The 25,705-nt window shown below is 43.6% G+C and overlaps 3 protein-coding genes and 1 long non-coding RNA gene across 7 annotated transcripts in view; 3 read left to right on the top strand and 1 right to left on the bottom strand.

Moving 5' to 3' along the window:
- Nucleotides 1-3,149: 3,149 nt before the first annotated feature.
- On the top strand, nt 3,150-14,524 carry LOC115594716 (dual specificity protein kinase CLK4-like). 4 transcript variants are annotated; one of them, XM_030438935.1, is made up of 14 exons: nt 3,156-3,781; nt 4,525-4,631; nt 4,847-4,935; nt 5,109-5,262; nt 6,699-6,765; nt 6,877-6,990; nt 7,062-7,228; nt 7,472-7,566; nt 7,678-7,807; nt 7,929-8,011; nt 8,177-8,256; nt 8,362-8,452; nt 8,538-8,736; nt 14,474-14,524. In XM_030438935.1, exons 2-13 carry the CDS (start codon nt 4,595-4,597, stop codon nt 8,691-8,693), a joined length of 1,263 nt encoding a protein of 420 aa, XP_030294795.1. In that variant the 5' UTR covers nt 3,156-3,781; nt 4,525-4,594; the 3' UTR covers nt 8,694-8,736; nt 14,474-14,524. The 4 variants fall into 4 exon arrangements, with proteins under 4 accessions (XP_030294797.1, XP_030294796.1, XP_030294795.1 ...); XM_030438937.1 differs by lacking the exon at nt 14,474-14,524 and having other exon boundaries at nt 3,150-3,781; nt 7,678-7,777; nt 8,538-9,374; XM_030438936.1 differs by lacking the exon at nt 14,474-14,524 and having other exon boundaries at nt 3,152-3,781; nt 8,541-9,374.
- On the bottom strand, nt 11,276-14,486 carry gpr119 (G protein-coupled receptor 119). Its single transcript, XM_030438938.1, has 2 exons — nt 13,416-14,486; nt 11,276-13,251 (listed from the first exon to the last, which is right to left on the bottom strand). Exons 1-2 carry the CDS (start codon nt 13,984-13,986, stop codon nt 12,578-12,580), a joined length of 1,245 nt encoding a protein of 414 aa, XP_030294798.1. The 5' UTR covers nt 13,987-14,486; the 3' UTR covers nt 11,276-12,577.
- A 2,145-nt stretch (nt 14,525-16,669) lies between the features above and the next one.
- On the top strand, nt 16,670-19,555 carry LOC115594068 (uncharacterized). Its single transcript, XR_003986421.1, has 3 exons — nt 16,670-16,937; nt 17,857-17,973; nt 18,088-19,555. It is a non-coding gene; the product is annotated as an uncharacterized LOC115594068 (long non-coding RNA).
- A 1,339-nt stretch (nt 19,556-20,894) lies between these two features.
- The window catches only part of slc25a14 (solute carrier family 25 member 14), a 12,448-nt gene continuing 7,637 nt past the window's right edge, over nt 20,895-25,705 (top strand). Inside the window, exons 1-4 of the mRNA XM_030437550.1 lie at nt 20,895-21,184; nt 22,333-22,471; nt 23,451-23,545; nt 25,218-25,409. Of these exons, the coding sequence (XP_030293410.1) occupies nt 21,007-21,184; nt 22,333-22,471; nt 23,451-23,545; nt 25,218-25,409 (604 nt within the window). The 5' untranslated portion in view covers nt 20,895-21,006. The remainder of the gene's footprint in view (nt 21,185-22,332; nt 22,472-23,450; nt 23,546-25,217; nt 25,410-25,705) is intronic.

Consider the following 25,705-nt stretch of genomic DNA (forward strand, 5'->3'; position numbering starts at 1 on the left):
ATGGTGGAGACGTTACAGTCGACGAGACGGCCAAACAAACTGTGAATAAAACAAAGAAATACACTTCTTATCACATTCATTCTGGTGATGAGTGTCATAAAATATTATTATGATTTCTGTTTAGACGCCTGCTAGATATTTTGCTGTTTACACATAATTGATAAAAAATAAACAATCCAGTCGCCAGAGCGTTTCTGCTGAACCAGCGATGAGTTCAAACTGAAGGTTTCATTATGTTACAACTTTATGTTTGTTAAGGTTGAGTTTTCTGTTTCCGTCCCGTCACCGCGCTGTGCTGATGCTCTGGTCAGGTTTAGGAGCAGAAACCACATGGTCAGCGTTAGAAAACATCATGGTTTGTGACACAACGTCTGGAAATGTCTCCAGTGGTTTGACTTGTTTGGAAGCTCTGTTGGCTGTAATAACAACACCACCATCTCCTCGACCTCCTGCTGCAGAAACTGCCAACATTATACTTTGTTGACTGTCCTGAAATAAATAACATTGTCTGAAAAACATCATTTTCATTTTGGCGACTCAAATGACCCAAATTGGAGGTGCAAAGACGGTTTAGTTAATGTGTGCAGAGATGCAGCGAGAGTCCACAGACCTCTCACGTTTGAACCGGAACATCATTTCCATTCTGTCTTCAGCTTCCTGTTATCAGAACCATCAGCGGGCCGAGCCCTGATCCCTGAGGATACCACACAGAGGACTGGAAACAATATTCCAGTCTGGTTTTTAAAGTGTTGGTGTGAACCGACTTGTTCTCCACACCGCGAGCGCTGGTGGCTGCAGAGTGAACGTTTTGCCCTTCAGGCTGTTTTGCTGCATGTGAAACTCGCCACGCTCTTGGCAGCGGTTGGTGAGTGGTGAGTGTTGGATGATCTTAAGTAAGTGACAACAGTCCTGCAGGTTGTCAGCAGGAGTGAGTCGCCCTCGGAGCTGATTTACAGTCAATCAGAGACAGCTGAGCCGGAGGAGGAGGAGGAGGAGGAGGAGGAGGAGGAGGAGAGCTCTGGAACGACCGACTCTCCTTCACATTGTTGGCTATAAAAGCAAAGCTCCTCATAGGACGGTCAGCAACACGTGTAAATATTTCAGGAGACACACTCGTGAAAAAAATAAATCCACGTGGTTTAAAATAATGATTCAAAATTCAACTTAAAACTTGAATTTGGATTGTAAAAATATTCATTGGGAAAACCTCCAAAACATATTTTCTCAAACTTGGAAAACAAAATAAATTTGGCAAAATCTGGCAACTTCTGCAGGAGGAGGAGGAGGAGGAGGAGGAGGAGGAGGAGGAGGAGCAGGAGGAGGAGGAGCAGGAGGTGATGAGAAGATAAGTAAGAAATACCTCAGAGTAAAAGAGACACTGGCAGTGAGTGACATGTCTGCTATTTGTGGAAGTGGCAGTGAGAGGTTTTCATTTCACTGATTGGCTTCTGCAAACTGTAAGCTTGTGAAAATGCTGCTGTCCAGATATCAGACACACGAGCGAAATCTGGTTCAGCTTCTCGAATTTACAGTTTATATTCACCAGGCGATCAGATCAGATCTGTGTCTGTGTGTTTGTCACGTCCGACTTCATTCCCGTAATCGAATTAAGCTCCGTTGTTTCCAGAAACTATTAGAAACTCGTCAGTGAGCCAAACGGACTGAAATGATCTTTCGTGGTCACACCAGTTTATTTTGAGCGATTCATACGCTGCCTGCTGCTGCGGAGAGAAAAAAACTGGAGCACTAAAATCCAAAAATAGTCCCTGAAATATCCACCGGTCACTCCTGTTTATTATTCCCAAGCATGTTTCAGTAGATTATTTAAACAAGTTAAAAAACGTTTCTAGTCCTTCAGCTTCGTCTGTTGTTACTCTTCCTCTGTTGGCTTTATTACTGGAGGAAAGTAAACTCCACCATGATCTCAATAAGTCAGACAACAACAACAGATTCGACCCCAAATATGAAGAAAACAATCAAATCATTAAATCACTTGAATAAAGGAAAAAGAAATCAATTCAGTCAATAAACAACAAGTCCAATGTTTTCTGAAAATCCAACAAAATATCTCAGACTTCATCGATGTTCAGCAACAGACTGCAGATCAACAACACGGAGCAGATGAATGAATATATGAAGTGTGTAAAACACAATGAAGCAGAACTGCTGTTCAGCACACGACAATGTAATCAGATCTGTTTTATTACATTTTAATGATAAACTACAGTTGACATTTGCAGGGAAATGAATAACAAAACACAGTAAAGTGCATAAATGGTTATTACATCAGCCCCTGTAGTTCCTATACTGGGTTTTTACCATCCCGTTACTGAGCGACCCAGGCCCGGTTCACGGCCCGGTGATCAGGAACCAGCGCTATATTTATTTTATCTTAATATTTATTTAACAGGGACGATACAGCATTGCCACAGAAAATGGGAAAATGTGATGCATATAAGACGTCTAGCTTCCTGGTCAGGCTTTAGAATAGAATAAAATAATCTGAATACAATAAATGCAATTATACAAAGGCAGTGGATAATACAGTGAATAGGTACAAATACATACAGCTGCAGTTTTACATTTCAGATTAAAACACAAGTTAAATTTAGCATTAAACAAAGAATAAAGTACTGTGTGGACAATAATGTTCACATTCCTGCTGCAGCTTGAGCCACAGTTGAACTTTCACACTAAACGTCTTTAATTCTGTTTGGGATTTAATTTCTGATGGTAAAGAATTCCATAGGTGTATACCTTGCACTGAGAAAGATGATTGGCCAAATGTTGTCCTGCATCTTCGAACTTTACAGTTTTGCTTAGTTATGCTCTTTGTCATTGTCTTACAGTTGTCTGTCTTTTTAAAAGACTCTAGATCTGAGCAGAACATCAACTACAGATGAAGAGAGAGGACGTCACCAGACTCCCTTACAAAATCACTCAGTTTAGTGAGTTGTTGAGTTAAAATTCAACATGTTACATATGAGATATAACTTACATAACAGTCGTTTTAAACTTAACCAGTTTTTCGAAGCCCAACAAAACTGTGACTGTACGATGTCATCGGTCCTGTACGATGTCATCGGTCCTGTACGATGTCATCGGTCCTTAGTTGATTCAGTTTGAGGATGTTTTGGATTTAATCTGGCAACTTTAGGAAGAAATTATCATAGAGAAAGGGTCAGACAGCATTTGACATGTTAGAAGAGCATGTTTTACTGAAGAAATAAAAAGATTATGAATATTACATTATAAGATATTGTATTATGAAGTCCAGAGATCAAACGGGCATGACGCCTCTGCTTGTTTGTGTTTTCCTTGGCCCTCTCCAGTGACTGCTCTGAAAACCTAATTTCTCCTCAGGGCCCATTATGGTTTCATGTTTTCTTGTCGCCCTCTGAAGCTGCCCCGCTGGCAGGGGGGTCGTAACTAAGCCTTTTCCAAAAGGCCGGGGAAAGCCCTGGAGATAGACACACCAATGGGTTTGTAGGTTGGAGGGATGTAACACTATGTATAGCTTTGAAAACAGAGAAGAAGGAATCAGGGGTTGAGGAGACGAGAGGCTTTCGCAGTCATACATCACAGCCTGCGCAGGACGGAGGGTTGGAATTCCAGCCAGAGCTCGCAGCCAAACGTGACTCTTCACTCGAGTTTATTTTATTCTAAATTCAACATTTCTACGTTTACAAAGTGCGACAGAACAACAGAATAACAAGGAAGAGACTGAAGAGTTTTTGACCTTCAGGAGAAAAGTCCTTCTTTGAAGTTCAGCTCAGATCTTGTAAGTTTAAATCTCCAATAACTGTTTTAGAGCCACTTTACGTGTGTGATGTTGACTGAGTTGTGTGTTTGGATGTTTCAGGGTTGTATTCTGTGTCATTATTAGCTGGAGATGGGAATAATGTCAAACCCTGAGGCTGTCAGTCTGATTTGATCCAGACTGAAGGATAATGATAGTGACCTCCACCAACCACAGCACCCTGTCCGCTGTCTGTTTGCTTGTTTTTTGTCTGCTTGTTGCTTTGTTAGTTGTTTGGTCAGGCGGTCGGTCGGTTTGTTGATTTGTTTGTTTGTCAGTTGGTTGGTTGATAAGTTGGTTGTTTGGTTGGATGATAAGTCGATTGATCGGTGGGTCGGTTTATCAGCAGGATACTGAAAACTACTGAACAGATTTACCAGATGAAAGTTGGAGGATGGAGGATTGGTCTCTTCCTAGAATAGACCCCATTAACTTCTGCATACAGGGAGGAATTCAGGCATTGTGTCACACTTGGAAGGTTGTTTTTCTCAGGAATTAAAGGTGCATTCCTTTAATTAGGCAGCTGGTTTCTATGAGTGATGAGGATCTTAAATCTTGTGATCTTACATCCAGTTTGAAATGGGATTAGGCTTGACTGGATTAAAGAGGACTGTTGGGCGGAGATACGCACTCTGCCTAGTTACTTGTCAGCTGTACAGGGTTGTCAGTGTGAATAAAGACCTTCGCTGAGCCTCGTCGGCATGTGTTTCTTCTTCTCTGTGCAGAATAAATCAGCAGCCCTTCAGGATCAGCAGAGTGAGCGCTGTCACGGAGCCCGGAGTGTCCAGCAGCACTATGGGCAGAGAGGACAACAAGTCTGCTTCTTTGGGAGGTAATCTTATATATTTATTTCACTTATGTTAATTACACAACTCATGTTCATGTGCAGAGCAGCTCAGTGAAGTTCAGTCTATCTTTACCAAAGACACTTCAACAAGATGCATGAAACAAAAACCTCCAGACGTGAAATCATTTCAGTTTTAATCTCACGTCACAGTAACTTTCTCAAACATCCTCGAACTCTGGGCCTTTTTTTTCTGCTCGTAGACGAAGATCACTCCAAAACAGACGCTGACAGACGGACGGGAAGCTTCAACCAAAGCACACTCTGCACCAGCGCAGGAAGTAGTACCTCGGTACGACTCTCACTTCAAACTGTTCTGTTACAAACAAAGTGACGTGTTTCTAATTGTCTCCGTCTCTCTCTTGTCCTTTTGTACTTTTCACCTTTATGTCCTGAAACACAACCACCAACACCTGCCTCCACCGCTTCATCCTCCATTCGTCACATTTCGGACTCTGAACTCAGGCTGAAGACAACTCGCTTCTCTCTGGTCTTTCTGGTGACGATGCTGTCAGCGCTGACGATGATGGAGTACAGCGGAGTCACAGGGGAACGAGCTGCGAGGACGATGAAGAGGGACACCTGGCCTATCACATCGGCCTGCTGATGAAAGAAAGATGTACATGACACCAGCTTTCTTTCTTTAGTGTGTTTAGTGTCCTTGTCATAGCTTTGATACGTTGAGTTTCTAACGAGGCTGCAGGAAGGTAACGCTCTCTCCACCAGTAACTCCAGTTGTGTAGTGCTCATTTAAAATTTGCCGTTCAGCTCAGAACATCTGGTGACTTGAGTTGTTTACAGATCCAGACTCATCAGAGCTGCTCTCTGATAATAGTTTGGTGTTTATTTTAAATCTTGACGCCTTCCAAGCCAGGCAACCAATGAGAGAGGCTTCCCGCAGCAGTTGACGGTGCTGACAAGCAACAGGAAATGATATAGCCTTTGAGGCTAACGTTAGCTAGCATGCTACTGTTGACAGAAACTAGAATAGGACAGAAAACTTGTGTTGATATCTTATCCAAACTTCTGCTTTTGTTTGTTTTCTCACTGCAACATGTTACTACAGCAGGTTGTTGCACCACCACAACCTCCATTTTGTTTACGTCTACTTCCCCATAAGATTATATGAGAGTATTCACGTAATGTCAGGCCTGGACTAAAAGGAGGGCAGAATCAAAATTCAACAGACTTTTATTCTGAAATTTCTGGCTTCAAGGCAGAGAGACAAATAAATAGGCTATGAAACCTGGTTATACCTGACTACGCTGACAAGAGCGAGAAAAGAAACAAAAGAAAACAAAGAGAAACAAAAACCACACCAACGGTGGAAACTCAACGAAACCGGAGTACAAAACTAGAAGCTAACTAAATACCAAACTGTAAAATTTACAACAAAAAATCACTCACAAAGAGGAAAACACAGGCTATAAAACAGAGCTACTCTATGAACAAAAATGCAACAAAGAAATCAAAATCGCTCCAAAAGGGAGGAAGGCAAAAGGCTAACCTGAAACTAAGAACTGAGCTATACTATAAAACATTACAAACGAAAAATCACTCAACTTGAGGCACAATAACTACAGAACAAAAATCAGACATGAATACTTGGTCAAGACGAGACTGACGAAGGGCTGGGGTGCACGAGGGAACGAGACACTCTGGCACAAGACAAACGAAGACGCAGACTATTTAACACATGAGGGGAACAGGTGGAAACAATCAGGGATGACGTCAGACCGGGGACACAAGAGGAAGGGCAAGTGACCTGAAACGAGAGGGGAGTTAGACTTTCAAAATAAAACAGGAAATTCACGAGACAAAAACCCAAGACAAGACAAAACCTCACCGCTGTGTGACACGTGACCTATTGAGCGGGTTACCTGTCTGTCCTTTTCATAAATTCATAAGTATTTTTGCACAGATTTGTTGAAACTTTAGTTTTCTGTATGTCCTTCAGGGAAGTAGAGATTGCCTCGTGAATTCTGTAACAACTTGTAAGGTTTTGTGTTTGGACAAAAAGTTTAAGACACTGAATAAATGTCTGTCTGTCCTCAGATGAGGTGATTTCTACTCTGGGAGAAGGAGCCTTCGGTAAAGTGGTGGAGTGTATCGACAGAGACAAGTAAGTCAGGACTTTTTTATTTTGAACCCAGAAACAGTTTAACCATCATGTGAGCAGGAGAATTCATTTATGTTGGATTGGTGCAGATCATCTCTGTCTTTTGTCCAACAGAGACGAGCATGTGGCCGTGAAGATTGTGAGGAACATCGACTGTTTCAGTGAAGTAGCGAGGTCTGAGATCGCAGTGCTGCAGGAGATCAACGGTCTGGACGACGACAACAGATTGTGAGTCGACTTTTAATTGTTGTGTAAATGTTTCCCCTCGTGTTTATTGATCCGTGACTCTCTCCCGTCAGCGCCTGTGTGAGGATGCTGGACTGGTTCGAGCACAGAGGTCACGTCTGCATCGTGTTCGAGCTGCTCGGCCTCAACACCTTCGAGTTCCTCCGACAGAACGACTTCCTGTCCTTCAGCGTGGAGCAGATCAGACACATGGCCTTCCAGATCTTCAGAGCCGTCAGCTGTGAGTCCTGTGTGTGTGTGTGTGTGTGTGTGTGTGTGTGTGTGTGTGTGTGTGTGTGTTAGCCATGACCTCTGACCTCTGACTTTGTCACTACTGGTGGTTGTGATTACTTTTTCTATAAGAATTGTTTAAAACTTTGCTTGTGTACTGTGCTTTAACACAGTTGTCTTTACTCTCTTTACAAATGTGTGTGTGTGTGTGTGTGTGTGTGTGTGTGTGTGTGTGTGTGTGTGTGTTGTACAGTCCTACATCGTAACAAGCTGACACACACAGACCTGAAGCCAGAGAACATCCTGTTTGTGAGCTCCGACTTCGACCTGGTGTACAACGAGGAGACGGTAACAGTCTTGTTACAACGACTAAAGTTAAAATTATTAAACTTGTCACGCCGACTTTTAATGTTTAGCAGTGTGTGTTTGTGTGTGTGTCTCTGTGCGTGTGTGTGACAGAAGTGTAAGCAGAAGAAACCGAGGAGTTTGGATGTGAAGGTGGTGGATTTTGGCACGGCCACATTCGACCACGACCACCACGAATCCCTTGTGTCAACACGTCAGTACCGAGCTCCAGAGGTCATACTGGGTACACACACAGCTCTCTCTCTCACACACACACACACACACACACACACACACATAGACACACACACAGATTTGGACCAGTGTATCTGCGTGTCTTCAGTTGTAACTGTGTTTGCTCTCAGATCTGGGCTGGAGTCAGTCGTGTGACGTTTGGAGTCTGGGCTGCGTCCTCATGGAGTTTTTACTGGGACGTGTGCTGTTCATGGTAAACACACACACACACACTCACACTAACACACACACACTCACACTAACACACACACACTAACACACACACACTCACACTAACACACACACACTAACACACACACACTAACACACACGCACACACACAGAAACAGCTGTAAGTCCTGTCTGTCTGTTGTTTCAGACCCACGACAGCAGAGAACATCTGGCCATGATGGAGAAGGTCCTGGGACCGATTCCCCCCCACCTGCTGAAGAAGACCAGGTGACCACACACACCTCAACAAGGTGCCCAGGTTGTTTCTATCCTACCTGAACCTTCTATATGGATAACCTGTGTGTGTGTGTGTGTGTGTGTGTGTGTGTGCAGTAAGAAGCATTACTTTCACAACGAGCGTCTGAACTGGGACGAGCAGGGCTCCTCGGGTGATTACATCAGGAAACACTGTAAACCTCTGAAGGTACTGAGCGCTCCGATCAGCCAATCAGCTGCAGCCGTGAGGCAGCATCAGCAGGAAGTAGTCCAACTTACCGTGTGTCTCTCAGCAGTTCATGCAGCGGGGGAGCGAGGAGGAGCGGCAGCTGTTCGACCTGCTCAGCTGCATGTTGGAGTACGACGTCTGCAGGCGGATCACGCTGGAGGAGGCGCTGTGGCACCCGTTCTTCAGCCCGGAGAGGACACACAAGCACCAGCGCAGCTAGCACACACACACACACACACACACACACACACACACACACACACATTCAACATCTACCTTAGGCTGTAATTGAAGAGACACTGCAGGTGAAGAGGGTCAAACTTTAATCAATAGATGTCACAATGAAACTGACATTAATGTCCAGAACAGGAATCAGAACATTTGATTAATCCAGATTCAATATTCTTGTTTTATTGTGTTGACATATTAAAGTCGAAGGGAATTTCAATCAATCAATCAGAAAACTGTGAACGCATGTTTTTAGGATCAACATGTTGTATAAACCAGGAGGAGCCGTCTGTAAAAACCTTCAGAATATAAAGAGGAATAAAACTGTAAACTTCAGACGTCAGCATGAAACTCCTCTACAGCTCATTACTGACATTAAGACAATTATTATTCTATTACAAGTTTTCTGATATTGGATTTGAACTTGACGTTTTCACGTGTAGTGTCTCCATGATGACTAAACTGTTTGTGTTTGTGGCGTGGATGAGATGATTTTAGTTTGTTTTACAGTCGCCACAGTTTCAGAGAGCATTCCTGTCTATTTCTGACATCCTGTCACGATCGCATCGTTGTAAAAAGTCACTTGTTCCGTTGAGCGATTCCTTGTTTTCCTCCAATGATTCTTTGTCATTTGTGTTTGATAATAAATATTCTGCATTTTGGTGTGTCATTATTCTGTTTCCTACAGTCTGTGCAGACTCAGATGACATCATCAAGCTGTTACCTGCAGTTTACCTGAACATTACAATAATAATCCTTCCTGAGACGGTTTACAGCCGATGTAGTCAGTGTGTTTTTCAGCTCTGAAGTTATTGATCGAGATGTGTTTTTATCTGCAGGACATCTGGTTCAACACAGTGAAAACAAGCATATTATTGATTATCTAAACTATTCAGATTAATCCATGTTGTTGATGATCTTCAGATCCATGTTTATTGGATGTTCAGGACAACATGTCAAAAAGGATTCTGAAGGACAGCAGATTTTCTTCAAGGAAAATCATGAAAATCCATCCAAAAGTTTGTAATCAATAATCTTCAGAGGCCATCATATCACATTCAGTGGTTTAATTTAACAGATATTTTTACTCTGTTGACTTCCAGGTTTTCTATCTGATTCCTATTGAGCCTGTTTTTCATTTGGTTCAGGAAATATGTGAATCACACGTGTACTTTGGTTCGTTGCAGACTGGATGGCGTCATCTTGTTCTCTGAGGTCAATACAAACATTATACCACAATTTCTGACAGCTCCCTGAATGAATACATGTTGTAAATGTTCCTGAGGTTTGATGAATGTTCAGGACAGATTTCAACCCAGTCTGGTGACAAACAGGCGCTGGTTAGGCTGAGAAGACGCAGACAAACATGAAGGAATAACTTGAAAAGTATTTGGAGCACAGCTGATATTATTTTTTAAGATTTAAAAATGTCATTTCTGTTGCGAGAGATCTCTCAATCAAAACAAAACGAACGATGTTTGCTGAGTGTGGTGAGGAGAGCGGACTGGCAGATCTGGACCTTCTGGAGGAATAAACACCTGGCGTCTCGTCAGGTTCTGACCCGGAGACGTTAACACAGATGAGTTTGTGACTCGTGGGATTAAAAAGGTGATTTCTCTTCACTCCTGTTGGTCAGCCTGACTGCAGCAGTGATCCGGAGCTGACGGGTGGTTCTGTTCTGTAATGGTGACTGTTGACTGGAGCTGGAGGGGAAATGGACTTCATGAACTTAACGTTACAGAGAGGAGAACCAGAACCAGAACCAGAGCTCAGAGCTGAATCTAACACGTAGACACAGAAAGTAATCGGGAGATTTGGGAGCAAAAAAAAACACATAACTGACTAAAATCTGACGTGACTCGGGCACAAACGTCCACAGACGAGTTAATGTGTTAAAGTTTCTTCTCGTTATGTTTCATCTCTCTCCTGGAAGTCACAGCGACAGACGACCAGATGAACCGTCGCCTCGAGGAAACTTCTCTAGTTTGAACATCGTTTGAAACATTTGTGATAAAATAAGAACACAACTCAACAACATGAAGAACAAAGGCTGAGTCGTTTTAGACATTTTAATGTAAAAATGTTGAATTATATGACGTTTTCTCACAGACACAGGCTCTTCTTCAGGTGTATTACGCAGCGTGACGACAGCCTCAGTGTGTCACAGCGTCACCTGACAGATGATGAAGTAACAGGAGGTCAATTAGCTGCTCCAGCTCAGTCTGAAGCAGCCGAGGAAGTTTCCATGAGCGGAGAGTAATCCAGCTGTAAAATGAGGAGTAGATGAGCGGCGGGCTCGTCTGCTATCTGAGAGGCATCGCTTTAAAGCTACTAAATCACATGGATGTAATAAAACAGTATAAAACAAAGTGGGTCCGACGGCCAACGCACACAGTTTATGTATAATGTGGTGGGTTCCAGTCTGTCTCATGACCTTTGCATGTTATCTGTGATCTGCTCTGCATCAACAGAAGAGACAACAACACATCTAAACCGGGAGAGAACTGAGAAAAACTGGGAAGAATATGAACACGAATGCACCCAGTGAGCATTTATCTGCTGAGAAGACAGAACTGGTTCAGAAGTGAAACTTTATTCACCAACTATTAGAGGAATTCACATTTTTCACATCTTTAACCAGAACTGACAGAACTGCTCCTCAACTGAGGAATGTGGATCTGGTTTCTTGCTCCGGCTCCAAAATGACGATATTTTCTTGTTTGCTCACTTTAGATGATAAAGATGAAGCTCACCGCCGATACAGTTTGTAACACATGAAACATGAGATTCCGAGAAATCTTCTTGAGGCCACAACTTGAAATATCAGACAAATACCATCACAAGGATTAATATCATCTTTCTTTTAACAGCCATCAGCTTTCAACCCAGTCACCACAATAAATGATTGCAGGACCTGATATGTTGAAACTTTACGTTAACGTGCTCTGGTGAGGTTTAGGCACATAAACCACTTGGTCAGGGTTAATAAAACATCTTGTTTAGTATTTAAATACCTGGTTCTGTCGCCGCAAACATGGCAGGAAAATCTCCTGATGTCCTTTATTACAATAATCCAGTGCTGTGACGCTTACAAATGTTGGAACATCGTCTCCCAGTTTTAACGTCAGCATCATAGATGTTATGAGCATATCATGTGAGACGTATGACACATTCACATTTAAATGTATCTGTGTTCTGGGGAAACATTCATCCTGGCTAATATGATGACTGGAAAAGTGAAGCTTCAAGCCTCCAGGTGGACGTTTGTTTGAGGACAGCGGGACCGGATCCTGCTGATACGAGACTTTTCTTTCATCGGCATCGCAGCATCACAGAGACGACTCGTCATGTGAGTTGAATCCATCCTAACCCTTCCTGCTGGTTCACTGAACTGAAGTGAGATTACAGATTATTTCTAAGTGCCAGTTCACAGGTACTGGACCATCACCAGCAGTGTCAGTCAGAACCAAAAATCCAACTGTCACTGCCAAAAAACTTAAAATCTAAGGAAGTAAATTACTTTTCTCTTTACTTTCACTTCCCTGTCGGTTTCTCCCTCGGCTGCACTCCACAAACCTCTGCAGGGTTTCAGACTCGCACCGAGTGTGCATAAAGGGCCCGGGGAGTCAGAGAGCGTCCCTCATGGACTCGTGGGACGGGCCGGGACCCTTGTGGACTTATTAGGAATGCATGTCAGATGGAGATTAAACTATTTCCTGCCTCTGCTGCCGCTGACCTCTGGTTTCACTGGAAGCTATGGAACTTATCTCTGAATCATCCAGCAGCGCTCGGCCTTACAGAGTCATTTGTGCTGAGATGTTTCTTGCTGCACTCGTCCGGCTCCACAGTCACAGTTTCTGGATGATCTTGTGTCTTTCACAAGCTAGTCGTAGCCGACAGCGGCGCAGTGTGAGCCGCGGTGCCGCCGATAATCGGCCGCAGCAGTGAAGGATTGAGGGTATCACCACCTGGAACAGCAGCCTGAGTCGGCACATTCGGCGGCTCACTTCTGTCATTGACACCTGGAGGTCCAGCGGCCGCCGACCGGCCTGTGAAGCAGGAAAACATGGCCGCCAGCTGCATCCGCACCTCCCTCTGCCAGAAGGCGTACACCAGAGGGTTGATCAGGGAGTTGGACAGTCCCAGGAGCCACAGGTGATTCTCCAACACTTTGGTGAGTTGGCATCTCGAACACAGAACTTGAACTATGCACACGACGAAGAACGGGCACCAGAGGATCAAGAAGCAGCCGACCAGCACCGCCACCGTCCTCAGGGCCTTGACGTGGCTCCAGTAGCTCCTCAGCTGCTGGTGATGATGCTCGTGGTGCTGATGGCCTCGGTGGTCGGCCGTCCTGGAGCCGGCCTGCCGGGAGATCTGCTTCTGGTGGCCGCAGGCGATCTTCAGGATGTCCAGGTAGATGTAGATGAACACAGAGAGCACGGGGAAGAAGCAGGCGCTGAACAACACGATCATGCCCATCTGCTGGATGACGGCGAAGAAGGCGCAGAAGCCGTCGTAGTGGTCGGTCTGCAGCTGACGCACCATGACTGAGGAACAGAGGACAGACGTTATTTACCACGTGACACAACAGTCCTCAAAGTCCATCAGTAGTTCATCAGCACCTGTTCAACATTCAGTACTGTTCTCAGTCTCAACAAGCTGCTTCTTTTACCCTAAAACAATATAAATCATGGTAGATGTTTCTTCTCACCTGGCAGGAATCCCATAATGATCGCGCTGATCCACAGAGCCAGCAGTGACCCGACTGCCGTCGCTCTGCCACACAGCTGAGAGTACCGCAGGGGCATCTTGATGGCTGCGTAGCGGTCCAGCGAGATGAGAAACATGGACATGATGGACGCCGTGCAGGGCGACATGACGAAGGCCATCCTCATCAAACAGCGGGTCTTACCCTGAGCAGAGGGCGTGGTGTTGGTGGCGGGGTCCGCGGTGGACTGGATGTTCTGGCTCTGAGTGATGTTGATGCTGTTGCTGTTGAAGTCCTCTGTAGCCAGACCAGTGATGGCCACGCCCACCAGGACGTCGGCCAGGGCCAGGTTGAGGACGAAGCACCAGCTCTGGCTGCTCCTCTTCAGGAGCAGCTTCAGCAGAGCGACGGCCACCAGCAGGTTGGTGGAAATGATGAGGCAGGAGGCGATGCTCAGGATGAGGCCCATCACTCGAGGCCCCACGTCCATCGGGACCGGCTCGCTGGAGTCCAGGCAGTCAGGACTCCCGCTCACAGACGGTTCAGTGTTCACGTGTCCACACAAATACAACATGTTGACCAGAAGAACTCAAAGACTTTAGGATGGAAGTCACAAAGCGAGTGTGCAGTAGAGACGGTCTGACATCACTGCTGTCAGAATCTGGTTTATCCTTCACAGCCGTCAGAGGAAAACATGTGGCACAAAAAGGATCTGAACCAAAGCTCAGACACAAAACACAAAGTTAAAACTTTCAGAAAGATGAAGACCGTGTAAAAAATATCAAAGAGCTGCACGTCAGTGATAAAGATTTCAAGCATCATCACCACAAGAAGAACAACCCTGTCAGTCACATCGTCCGCTCACGTCAGTCCCGACTCGTTACTGTTTCCTCCGTCGCTCAAATCAAAGTTTAACAAAGTTCACCTGTTCCTCAAACATCCGCTCAACGTCACCGTCCTCCACCGTGTCCTGAAAACCCCTCCAACAAATGAAAAGAGACAAAAACACTCACAGCTTTATCAGCCGGCCTCACTTGTCTCCTCCCCTCACACACACATACACACACACACACACACACACACACACACACACACACACACACACACACACACACACTCCTCCACTGCCCATCCGTTGCTGTTGTTGCCTCTCTTGGACTGACCTTTGTCCCGGCCGCCTGCCTGCTGGCTCTCTGCCGGCCGGCAACATCTCTATTTTTAGTATATTTACTGTATTCATCATTTTTATTAAGAAGACTGGAGAAAAATTTGGGCCCGGTTCTGGTTAACAGAGCAAGATTACACAATCAGGGAAAAGATCAGTGTGTGAGGAACAAATGAAAAACAGGCATTCTGACCCGTCACGGTCGACATGTGGCTCCAACAGAGTCACTGTTAATGTTACATTTAAAAGGTCCGCGGGCTGGTTCAGAGTCATCTGGGCCGGGTTTTAAGAACAGGAAAGAGAAAACAGACTGTTCAGGATGTTCGCTACCGTCATCAAGATCCAGACGAGGTGCTGCCGTCTGACACAAGAAGATTTAAGTTCATCCAAGAATCACACGATTATTTTAATTCACCTTTATTTTGTCAGGATGATTCAGAGTTCATGCTGAGACAGCAGGATCCAAAGTTCTGCATTAAGGAACAACCTCAAATAAATGATATAAAATGTACACATAAAAGAAACAAGTGACTCAAATTAACTTAAATTGAAGTCAACTTTTAAATGTAAAGTAAAGAAGACTATCAAGTTTAAGTTGTACGAGCTAAAAAGTTTTAACAATTTTAGATTATTAGTCTCTTTTACCTCGTCTGTTCGGTTTCCTTGATTGAAGTAAAGTCACTCTGTCAGGCTTATCATAAAAATATAATATATCATGGAAAATGTTTGTTTTTTCCAGTGACTTAACTCCAAAATGAAACAGTCATTTATTCTAGATTGATAGATTTAAAGCCTTTTTTGTTATTATGGTTTGCAGCTCATTAAATAAAAGCCCAGTATCTCAGAATATTAGAATATAAGACATTTCTGGTGTTATTGTAATAATTCACTTTATGTGTAACAAATCTAGAATATATGAAAGTTTCCACTGACATACAGCAGATACAAGAGACGTATGAAGAATATAGAAGAATCTTGACTTTGTTTATACATTTAATATATCATTTTTTATTTATTCATGATTACAATTAAGCATTTTATTACCTGCTTATTGATTTTTTTATTCATTTTGCTATGACCTTACTTATGTATTTATATACGTAGTTAAACCCTGGATTATATCATCACAGATCCAGACTTCAGTGAACCTGTTGGACTCCTGCAGCAGCGATCGCCTCAGAAACAGAGCCGCTCTATATTTAGTCATGTAGGACAGAAGCCGCTCTGAGTGTTTGTGTGCAGTTAAACTCTGCTGGCCGCCGTCCTGCTCCGACCTCAGGAGAGACATCTGGCCTGATGGGACCATTTTCCACTAAGTTTCACACATAAACACATCTGGCTAATGACGCTTTCTCACTGCACACACTCAGACATCACCTGGCATCACACCAGCTCCACATCAGCTCCAGCTCCGAATCCAGATCCAGATCCAGTTCCGGCTCCGGCTCCGGCTCCAGCTCCAGCTCCGGGTCCAGCTCCAGCTCCGGCTCCAGCTCCAGGTCCAGCTCCAGCTCCGGGTCCAGCTCCGGCTCCAGCTCCAGGTCCAGGTCCAGGTCCAGGTCCAGCTCCACACCAGGTCCAGGTCCAGCTCCACATCAGCTCCAGCTCCGAATCCAGATCCAGATCCAGTTCCGGCTCCAGCTCCGGCTCCAGCTCCAGCTCCGGGTCCAGCTCCAGCTCCAGGTCCAGCTCCAGGTCCAGCTCCACACCAGCTCCAGCTCCAGATCCAGCTCCGGGTCCAGCTCCACACCAGCTCCACACCAGGTCCAGCTCCAGCCCGTCACAGAAACACTGACAGACAAACAAGAGACTGGAGACACGTCTGTGTTTGTCCAGAGTTTCTTTATTCATCACATCAGAAAGTCGAGGAGACAGTATTTTAAAAATGAATGTTATTCTGAGAAAACTAAACAGTTTTTTCCCCTCACAATGCACAACTTTGCATGGACAGTTAATGACAGAAAGTTTGACCCAGAGAAACAGAACCGGGCAGTAACAGTGACTCAGATGACAGTTTGACCAGCAGGTTCATCCTGAGAGGAAAGATCCTGTTTTCATCCCCCCGCCCTCCTGACCGACCGGCTCCAACAGACACACAATGTGGGAATGTCATTCACCCCTGCTAGACCTTTCAGGACCTTTCAAAACAAAGTGTGCGTCAGCAGTAATTGTGCCCGGTGCCCAGCAGCACCCAGGGATCCAGATCCTGTTTACACCTCTGCCAACGTCGTCCTCCAACCGCCGAGACGGATCCTTCGTGTCCACCTGAGCCGGATCTGTTACCAAGGAGCTTTCATCACAGCGAGGAGTTTCCAGTCACAGAAGATACAGAGAGAGTTCTTCTGAAGAGGATTGTTAAGGTGATGATGATGATGATGATGATGATGATGTAATGTGAGTGATGGTTTCAGGGTGTTGTCACGCATCATGTGGCCTGCAGCAGTTCGAGCTGTACCACAGTTGTGCCGGATTAGTGACAAGATCCAAAATGTTCGACACTTTGAGCTGGTGGTGACGCAGCGCTCAGAGTTCAGCTCGGGTTCGGTTCTGGTCACACAGACGACAGCTGTGGAACACAAACTGTTACACTGTTTAAAGATATTTGTTTTAAGAAAAGCAGCGTTTGGACCTGGGCTTGGAATCTTTTATAAGACAGATGTCATTTAGAAACACTTGTTGAAAGGAACAGTTGAGATCTGCTCATGTCAGACGAGCTGCACGCTAACACTTTTAGCTCAGCTGCCACAGAGAAGATTTCAGCTTTAAAAGGTTAAATGACGTCTTCTCAGATCAGTTTGTGATCTCAGGGCTTCTGCAGACTTGGATGATGGTTTTAAAACCCTCTCCAGCTACTTCAGTTGTTTAGGAGAATCCTGACGAGGAGACAATGACTGCACATTACTTTTTGGGTGAACTGTTCCTTAAATGCTCGATGTGAATGATAATAAATATGATGTGACGATGTGTTACCCTGTTCACACGGCCCTTTCTGCCTGGACTCTATTGTAAAAGAGATAACGTATCGCAGAAGTCGTCCTGGTTCATTAAAGGTGAAATAAATGAACTTCCTACAAACATGAATCTTCAGGAGCCTTGTTGTTCATACACTGATTGAGACTCTGTTTTTGTGTTTGGAGCTTTTCTGAGGAAAAACAGAAGATTTTAGGTGAAATGTCAGAGAACCAGAACATGTTTGTGTCCCAACCTCCAGTAATCCAACACACACTTCCTGTTGATGTTGAGCTGCAGACAGTGTGACTGATTGTCTCTGTTCATCAGACTGAAGATGTCTTTAAAGAGGCGGCTGCTGTCCATGTTGTTGTGCTGTGTTTACTGCGTGGCCTCGCTCTTCTGCCTCCACCCGAACCGCAACAACTGCTTCTCTGTCGGAGCTCGGTGAGTCTGTGGAGCAGAGACGCTCAAGAAGTCTTTTTATGATACTGACAAACACTTTTATATGTAAAGTTTTGTACAGCTGTCGATGTTTGGGTTCTTGTCACCTTCTCTCAGGAACCTTGTGTCCGTCGTCCAGCAGCTTTACCAGCGAGTCATTCGGCTGCTGCGCACCACCCTCTGAGCCAAACCACTTCCTGTGTTTGACCGATGACTCTGGAGATGTCCTGCTGCTGCGGCTGTTGTGCAGCATGCCCTTCAGTAGTGCATCAGCGACTAAAAAGAAGAAGAAGAAGACACCGAGGAAGGGAAGTGGTGTCACTCCTCTCTGGACTGTGAAGTTTCCACCGGCTGTCGTCAGCACTGCATGTTAAATAAGACGACGAGGAAGATCTGAAGATGTTTATTTTTTTACTGAAGTATTTTAACTTTGTGTTTATCTGCTGTGTGAGATTTTAAGTGAGGTGGAAAGGAAGGTCCTTTAAATGCATTCAGGTTCGGGTTTGGCTGCAACAGCAGAAAAAAACAAGAAAACAAGAAAAACAGGCTTGTGACCAGGAAGGTTGCTGGTTGAAATTCCTGGACGTGCTGGCTGTGTTGTTGTGATGTTTGTTCTTCACCTCATTAACTGCGAGGTGAGGCAGGAGACTGCAGCACCTGTGCTGTGGTGACGCTGGAAACCAACATACTAGAGGTCTTAACAGCTCCAGAATTTGGGAAAAACTACCCAAACTCAACACGTATGAATTAATTCACCAGGCTCAGATCTGGATCCAAACTGGACCTAGTGAGTCCACTCAGGTATCAGACATACTGACACACAGACCTCAGACCTGCAGCAGTCAGACCTGCAGCAGTCAGACCTGCATCCAGTCAGACTGAATATAAACAGGAACAATTTGGTTACGACCAAGTGGACCGGTGCAAATATGTGATGCAGTTGTAGATAACTTGTGTTTTTACTCCACTGTGGAGGTAACAAGTTGATTTGAGGGCTTTAAAAGGCAGTTTTGGTTTCCAAGATGTGACAGATAGAACAGGAGCAAACTGCAGCACAGACATGAAAACAGACTTCTGACAGAGCAGCAGAAAACTTTATGTTGCTGATCTGATAATGAAAACAGAACAGTGCTGAGGCCTCAAACAGCCGCTGACAGAGAGGCAGTATCCAACTATCTAACTAACTAACATATGAGCTGATCAGAGTTGTTAGCTGACAAACAAACATTATCTGACAAACAGATACTGAGCGTCTCTAGATAGATTTTAGTACTTAAATTACATTAAAAGAATCCGAGAGCAAAATGTCTCTCTGACACATATTGTAGTTACTTACAAAACACTGCGGTTTCATAAGGGATTATTAAGAGATGTTTTGTTTTGGTGAGAACAACCTGACATCCATTGTGTTGGTGCATATGTGGAGCTACTTTAGAGGGCGAGTGTCAGTGAGGTGACAACTTTATTCATTTACACTACTGTATGAACTGAGCCCTGCAGGTTTGTATGTATTTGCTGAAATAGATGAGTTTTAGAAAAATCTTGTTGCTGTTGAATAAATGTGAATAAATGAGGTGATATGTGACTGATGACTTCAGCTGCTACAGCCCTGATTCCAAAACAGGTTGGAACGCTGCGTAGAGAGTACAAAGACATCTAATGTTTAACCCCATCGCCTCTACTGATGGATTCTTGTAAATGTATGCTTATTTTGAATTTGATGCATTTTTTATTGTTATTTGGAGTTAGGCTTTCTCAGCTACTAACATGAATTTAATAATGACGGCAGATCCACTACAATTACTTTTCATTTAAATAAAACAATTTCTCTTAAAAGCCTGTGTCATTTTTCATCTTTACAAATCTATCTATCGATCAATCAATCTATCTATCTATCTATCTATGACAACAATAAAGAAAATAGTATGCAAGAACAAATATGAAATGGCCTAAAATGACGTATGAAAATCGTTAAATTAAATTTTTCCCCTCATCAATCTAAACTAAATATACCATGGTGACAAAGTGGAAACAGGAATGTGGAAATCTTTGCAAATTTATTAAAAAGGAAAAACAGAAATATCATCAAATATGTGAGATAAAGGTTAGATAAAGAAGATAAAGAAAAACAAATTTAGAAACAAATTTACATACAAATTAGTGAGAAATCCATCTATCTATCTATCTATCTATCTATCTATCTATCTATCTATCTATCTTTCTATCTTTCTATCTATCTATCTATCGTCAGTACCCCACACTGTCCACCAGGTGGCGGTGAAGCAGCACAGGGGGCGTTAGCCGCCTTTACACATTAAACAGAAGACGAAGAAGAGCGAGGCTGACTTCTGGTGTATTTGACATTAGCTCAAATGGGAGGCTAACAGCAGGAAACAACTTTCTGCTTGTACTTCAGTTAAAGTCGAGCCGCGGATATTTGAAGTCATGGAAAACCAAGTCAAATAGCAGCTCGCAGATTTTTATCGACACCACAGGTACGTGACATGACGGCGGAGTGTGACGGTAACTAACTTGCTAACTGTTAACAGTCGCTAACCAGCTGGCTGGAGGCTGCCACAAGTGTTAGCCGAGTAGCCGTTAGCCTAGCAGGAGCCATCTGCTGCGAGCTAACCGCCGTTGGAACAGTCGGAGCCGCCATCTCCTACATTAAATGCACAGTTTTCACTTATTAAAATGTTCTATCATTAATAAAAATAATTATTGTATTTGGTAGATTCAGTAGCGTGTCTGTCACATGACACAGCTGCGTTAATGATAATAAATAACTTAATTTAATTCTCGAGACACTGTTGCTGTCACCGAGCTGTCAGTCGTTGGTTTCTCCTCTCGGGGCGATGCAGCCAATCAGGTCACGTAAATGTTTTGATTGACTGACCTCGCAGCCAATAGGAACCCCACAACAGCTATGCTGGCTCTGTGCGCGGTGCTCGACACAGCGGGCGTCTCTTTCCGGCGCAGTACGCTGGGATGCTGATGCTGAGGAGCCTCCTTGAAGTGTAGCATCATCAGATCTCAATGTTTCCCGACATGTTGTATTGTCTGAGGCTGCAGCACTGTGTTGACCTCTGTCTCTGGACTCTGTTGTTTGTAGCGGGGCTGCAGCAGGTGGAAGCAGCCGCCGCCGAGGAGATGGCCAGCTTGAACTGGAAGCCGTTCATCTACGGCGGGATGGCCTCGATTGTCGCAGAATTCGGTACGTGATGCAGCACAACATGCAACCCCCCACCGTCATGTACGCTGCTGGTTTATGCGCTGTAGTGTCGTGGCAGTACATTTTTTCTGTAAATGCCATTTAAATCCCATGAATTTGCAGTCAGAGGAAGACTGTGCTCAGTGCTGTGAGGCTGCAGACTGATGCAGCTGAATACATGTCGAAGCTCTGTGGTGCTCAGTATGCACCGTCCTGCAACTGTAGGCTAGCACACATTACACATTTACATTAATTAATTAGCTGGTAGTTAATCCAAGAGTCTGCCTCTCAATCTCATAGGTGTTGCTTTCCCTGACTAGACATATATTCAGATCATTGCTGCATGATTAAAAAATTAATTTAAACAAGTTCTTAATGAACTGAGGTATTTTCTTTCTTTTTTTTTTTTGTTTAACTAGTTATTTTTGTATGCACTTTATTTTCCGGTTAATCTGTTTTTCATCTAATCATTTAGTTGTCTGATTTATAAAATGTGGAAAATGTTGATCCGTGTTTTGTCTTCAGTCCAGAGATCCTCAGTTCACTGTCACACAGGAGGAAAGTTACCAGATTCACATTTAGGAATCAGAGAAGTTTTACTTTTGTTTCTTAAAGTGACTATGAGGAACTTGTATAAATATTTATGAAACCTGTAACAGCGAGACCATCTGCGAAAAGACTGCTATTTTTATATAGTTATTATTATTGCCTGTGCTAGGGTCAAATCACATATATCACATTTAAATCATATAGTAAGACATTACCTCATCACGATCCATCCTGCCTCTCTGTCATCCACTTGTAATCCAGATTCACGTGCTGCTGACAGGCTAGCAAAGATCTTTACAACAGATCGTACCAATTTTGTCCAAAGGGGGCGCTAGAATCAACAAACTACAAGTTCCTTATAGTCACTTTAGGAAATGATTTAAACCAATTAATCAACTATTAAATTAGTCTGCAAATTATTTGATAGTTGATTGCTCAGCAAATATTTTGTATATTTTGCTATTTTTTTTGCCTTTTCTTGTACCTGGATAAGAGCTGCATCTTGAGAAATGGTTAAAAATACAGTTTTCCCTTTTATTGATTATACATGAGAGGTCATTTGTTAATCTCTATTATCTGTTTATTTCACTTTTAATCCTCAGGGACGTTTCCCATCGACCTGACTAAGACCCGGCTGCAGGTCCAGGGTCAGTCCCAGTACACGGAGGTACGCTACAGGGGCATGTTCCACGCTCTGTTCAGGATCGGCAAGGAGGAGGGCGTCCGGGCGCTCTACTCTGGGTATGAAATGAGCTTTTCCAGGCTCTGCATTATCTTTGTGTTGAGCGCAGTAGACGGGTAGTGTGTGATTGAGACCAGTATTCACCAAATTGTGGGTCTAAAACAAGAACTTCTATCCGACATCAGTGTGGTTCTTTTGTGTGGACGGTCCTGTGTTCACTGATGATATAAGAATCTTCATCCTTCTGTGTTTTTTATCAATTTAACACCAGTTGGAGACAAAGTGCTGCTGTATTTCCTGAGCTGGTGCATTTGTTGGTGGATCTTTATGTTTGCTGGGAGTTAAATAATATGTAATATAGTATAAATTACATAATGGAGCTAATGGAGTTAACAACGTGGATCATACCTGCGCAGTCTGCTCTGTACCACTTCACCAGTCATCTTCTACTCCAGCCTAATGGACATTTATGATTATTTATTTATTAGATGCCGACCCCCTTTCGCCACCACAGTATCCTCACTTCTGTCCAGAGCTAACAGCTGAGATTCAGTTATAATTAGCAGGTGAATTCTTGGATAACAACATAAGAATTACCTTAAAGTTTCAGCCCTAAATGAATTCAAGATAACAGTCACAGATGTCTGTTCAGTTTCACTTAAAGTCAACGTGCTGTTAAGTGATCTAGTTGCGTGTTCTCGATCCACGCTTGTGGTCTGCGGGACGCTGATGGAAACAGCATGTGTTCATTACAATATGCAGTAATAAGCTTTGCTCCCAGAGCTGTTACACTTTGTGGTGGTTAAACTGTGAATCTACAGCTACAGATCTGAAAGAAGCCCAGTGGGACCTGATACGTGTTCAGTTTTTAAAGCAGGAGTTTCTCTTTGACTTTGAAAGCAGCAGGTTTGAGTAACAGACCTTAAGGATAGATTTCACACGACTCAAAAAGACAGAAATCTAGTTTTTAAGACTGGAAGTAAATGATAAACACTCCCTGGATGAATGAATGTTATCATGTCTGACGTCTCCTCTCAGGATTTCTCCGGCCCTGCTGAGACAAGCTTCTTACGGGACAATCAAGATCGGAACCTACAACTCTCTGAAGAGGCTGTTTGTCACTCGTCCTGAAGGTGAGTGTGAAACATTCCTGCCTCCAACTTCCTGTCTTCACCTTCCTGCTGACCTCTCGTTATAAGCTCTCTTATCTTCAGCCGGCCTACAGGGACAGAAACCAGCCTTCTACCTCACAGGTTCAGTTTGTTTGTGTCACAGAAATGACTTGAAAACATTTTTAACTGAAAGATTTTACTCTGGAAAAATAATCACAGTCAGCTGAGCTCAGCAGCTGTGTAAACAATAAACTCTGTGAGATGGTTTGAATGAAACTGACAGTGAGCTGCTCTGAATATTAAATTCAGATTCGTATCTGTAGTCCAGCTCTGACGGGTTCAGACTGATGCAATCTCCTGCAAGATAAGTTTAATCTCTAATCGTGTGTGATGGCTCGAAGTCAGCTGAAGGCCCTGTGAGTCCTCCAGCACCACGATAAAACTCTTTACTAGCTTAGAGGAGACGAAGCAACCTTGAACAGCTGAAAGCTGAAGCTGAACACCTGAGCAGCAACACAAAGAAGACACAGAGAAGCACCTCAGTCATTCTCTGAATTTACATTTTAGCTGGTTAACTGATGCTGTTATCCAAAGTGTAGTAAGAATGTGGTCGATTATTTTGCACTACTTGCTATCAGGTAGCTCGCATGTGACCGCAGTCTGTCAGCAGTGTGTTGAAGTCCTTCTCATCAGCTGACGTCCTCAATGAAACAAGAAGAGGAAGAAGAGGAAGAAGCCCCAACAACAGGCAGAATGGATACACACATGTTCATGTGGTTCACTGTGATGTGACTGACATGTTGATCCTCTCTGAACCTGCCAGTGTTAGCAGCATCCAACCACTGAACCAGCAACCACAACATCACCAGACTCCATTAACAAATCATGTGATTTTAAGAGTTGTTTCATGAGGACTTAACAAACTCTGTGAAACAGCTACGACAGATTCTAAGTCATTGTGTCCTTGTTGTAAATTCAGCATTAAATCTTTCAGCTGAAGTTGTTTGTCTCCTTGTAAAAAGTGTCAGTTTGTGGCAGCATGTCTGTACCAGCCTGTCTGCTTCTGTGTCTAAAGTGCTAAAGTCTTACCTGCCAACATTGATCAGCTGTTTGAACACACTGTTTACACTGATTTCACCATTTACACTCCATTTATGAAAGAAGAAACATGTTAATGATCTAAACATGTCACATGTTACAAAGACACTAAACAGTAACAATATAGGCTACTTCTTTGTCCCCGTGGAGAAAGTCCCCAGACTCCCTTAACAAATGTGTCAGTTTAGTGAGTTGTTGAGTTGGAGACACTTTATAAACTCTGTGAAACACACAAAAAAAAATCATCATGTCCTGAACTTTTATCTGCATATAGAGCCGGAAAATGAGATCCGTTCTCAAGAGGTCGCTCGACACAAACGCTTTTACATTTCAAGGAGGAAAAATTACAGTCGACCTTAATGTTAAATAAAGGTTTAGTTCGTCCTCTCTTAGACTGTTGCTCACCAGCCTGGATGCAACACAATGACAGAAATTACTGATCAGCAAGTAATCTGCAAAGAAACTGATTATGGAAATTATTTTAGACTCCAAACAAATGTTAGTTATTTCTGTAAGTTAGTCCTGTTGTTGATTCATGAACCAAAATATTGTGACCCTGCTTATATTCTGTTTTCTGCTTCTTCTCATATCTCAGTGGGAGATCTCTCGGTTCCTTTGCTTCTGTTTGGACTCGACACATCTCTCCTGCCTCAAACAGCTCAAACAGGCTTTATTTCCTCTTCGTCTACGATGACACACATGCTGCTTGTGTTTACATGCAGACATGGAGGAAAAGGAGTTCATATTATTCTAATCATTTGCTGTTATTATTTAATCAGATTATTTTGTCTATAAACCATAAGAATAGGTGTAGTAGCTATTGTGGAATCAACGCACAAAGACATGAAGTGCACATCAGTTGACGCTGGTGACATCAGTGCAGCGACACTCGTCTTCATCGATGTGTTTTCACTGAGCAGATCTCTGTAAGCTGCACAGCTGCTGAACCTTTCAGTGCTCGACTGATCCACAGCCCGCTGAAAGAAAAGGCTGCGAGTGTCGTGACAACCTCTGTTGACCTGCTGGAAGCAGAGTGGGCGTGTTAACCTGCCGGCACTAATTTACAAGCCAAATAGATAAAAT

The sequence above is a fragment of the Sparus aurata genome, chromosome 13 (assembly GCF_900880675.1).
Source record: "Sparus aurata chromosome 13, fSpaAur1.1, whole genome shotgun sequence".
Lineage (NCBI taxonomy): Eukaryota > Metazoa > Chordata > Actinopteri > Spariformes > Sparidae > Sparus > Sparus aurata.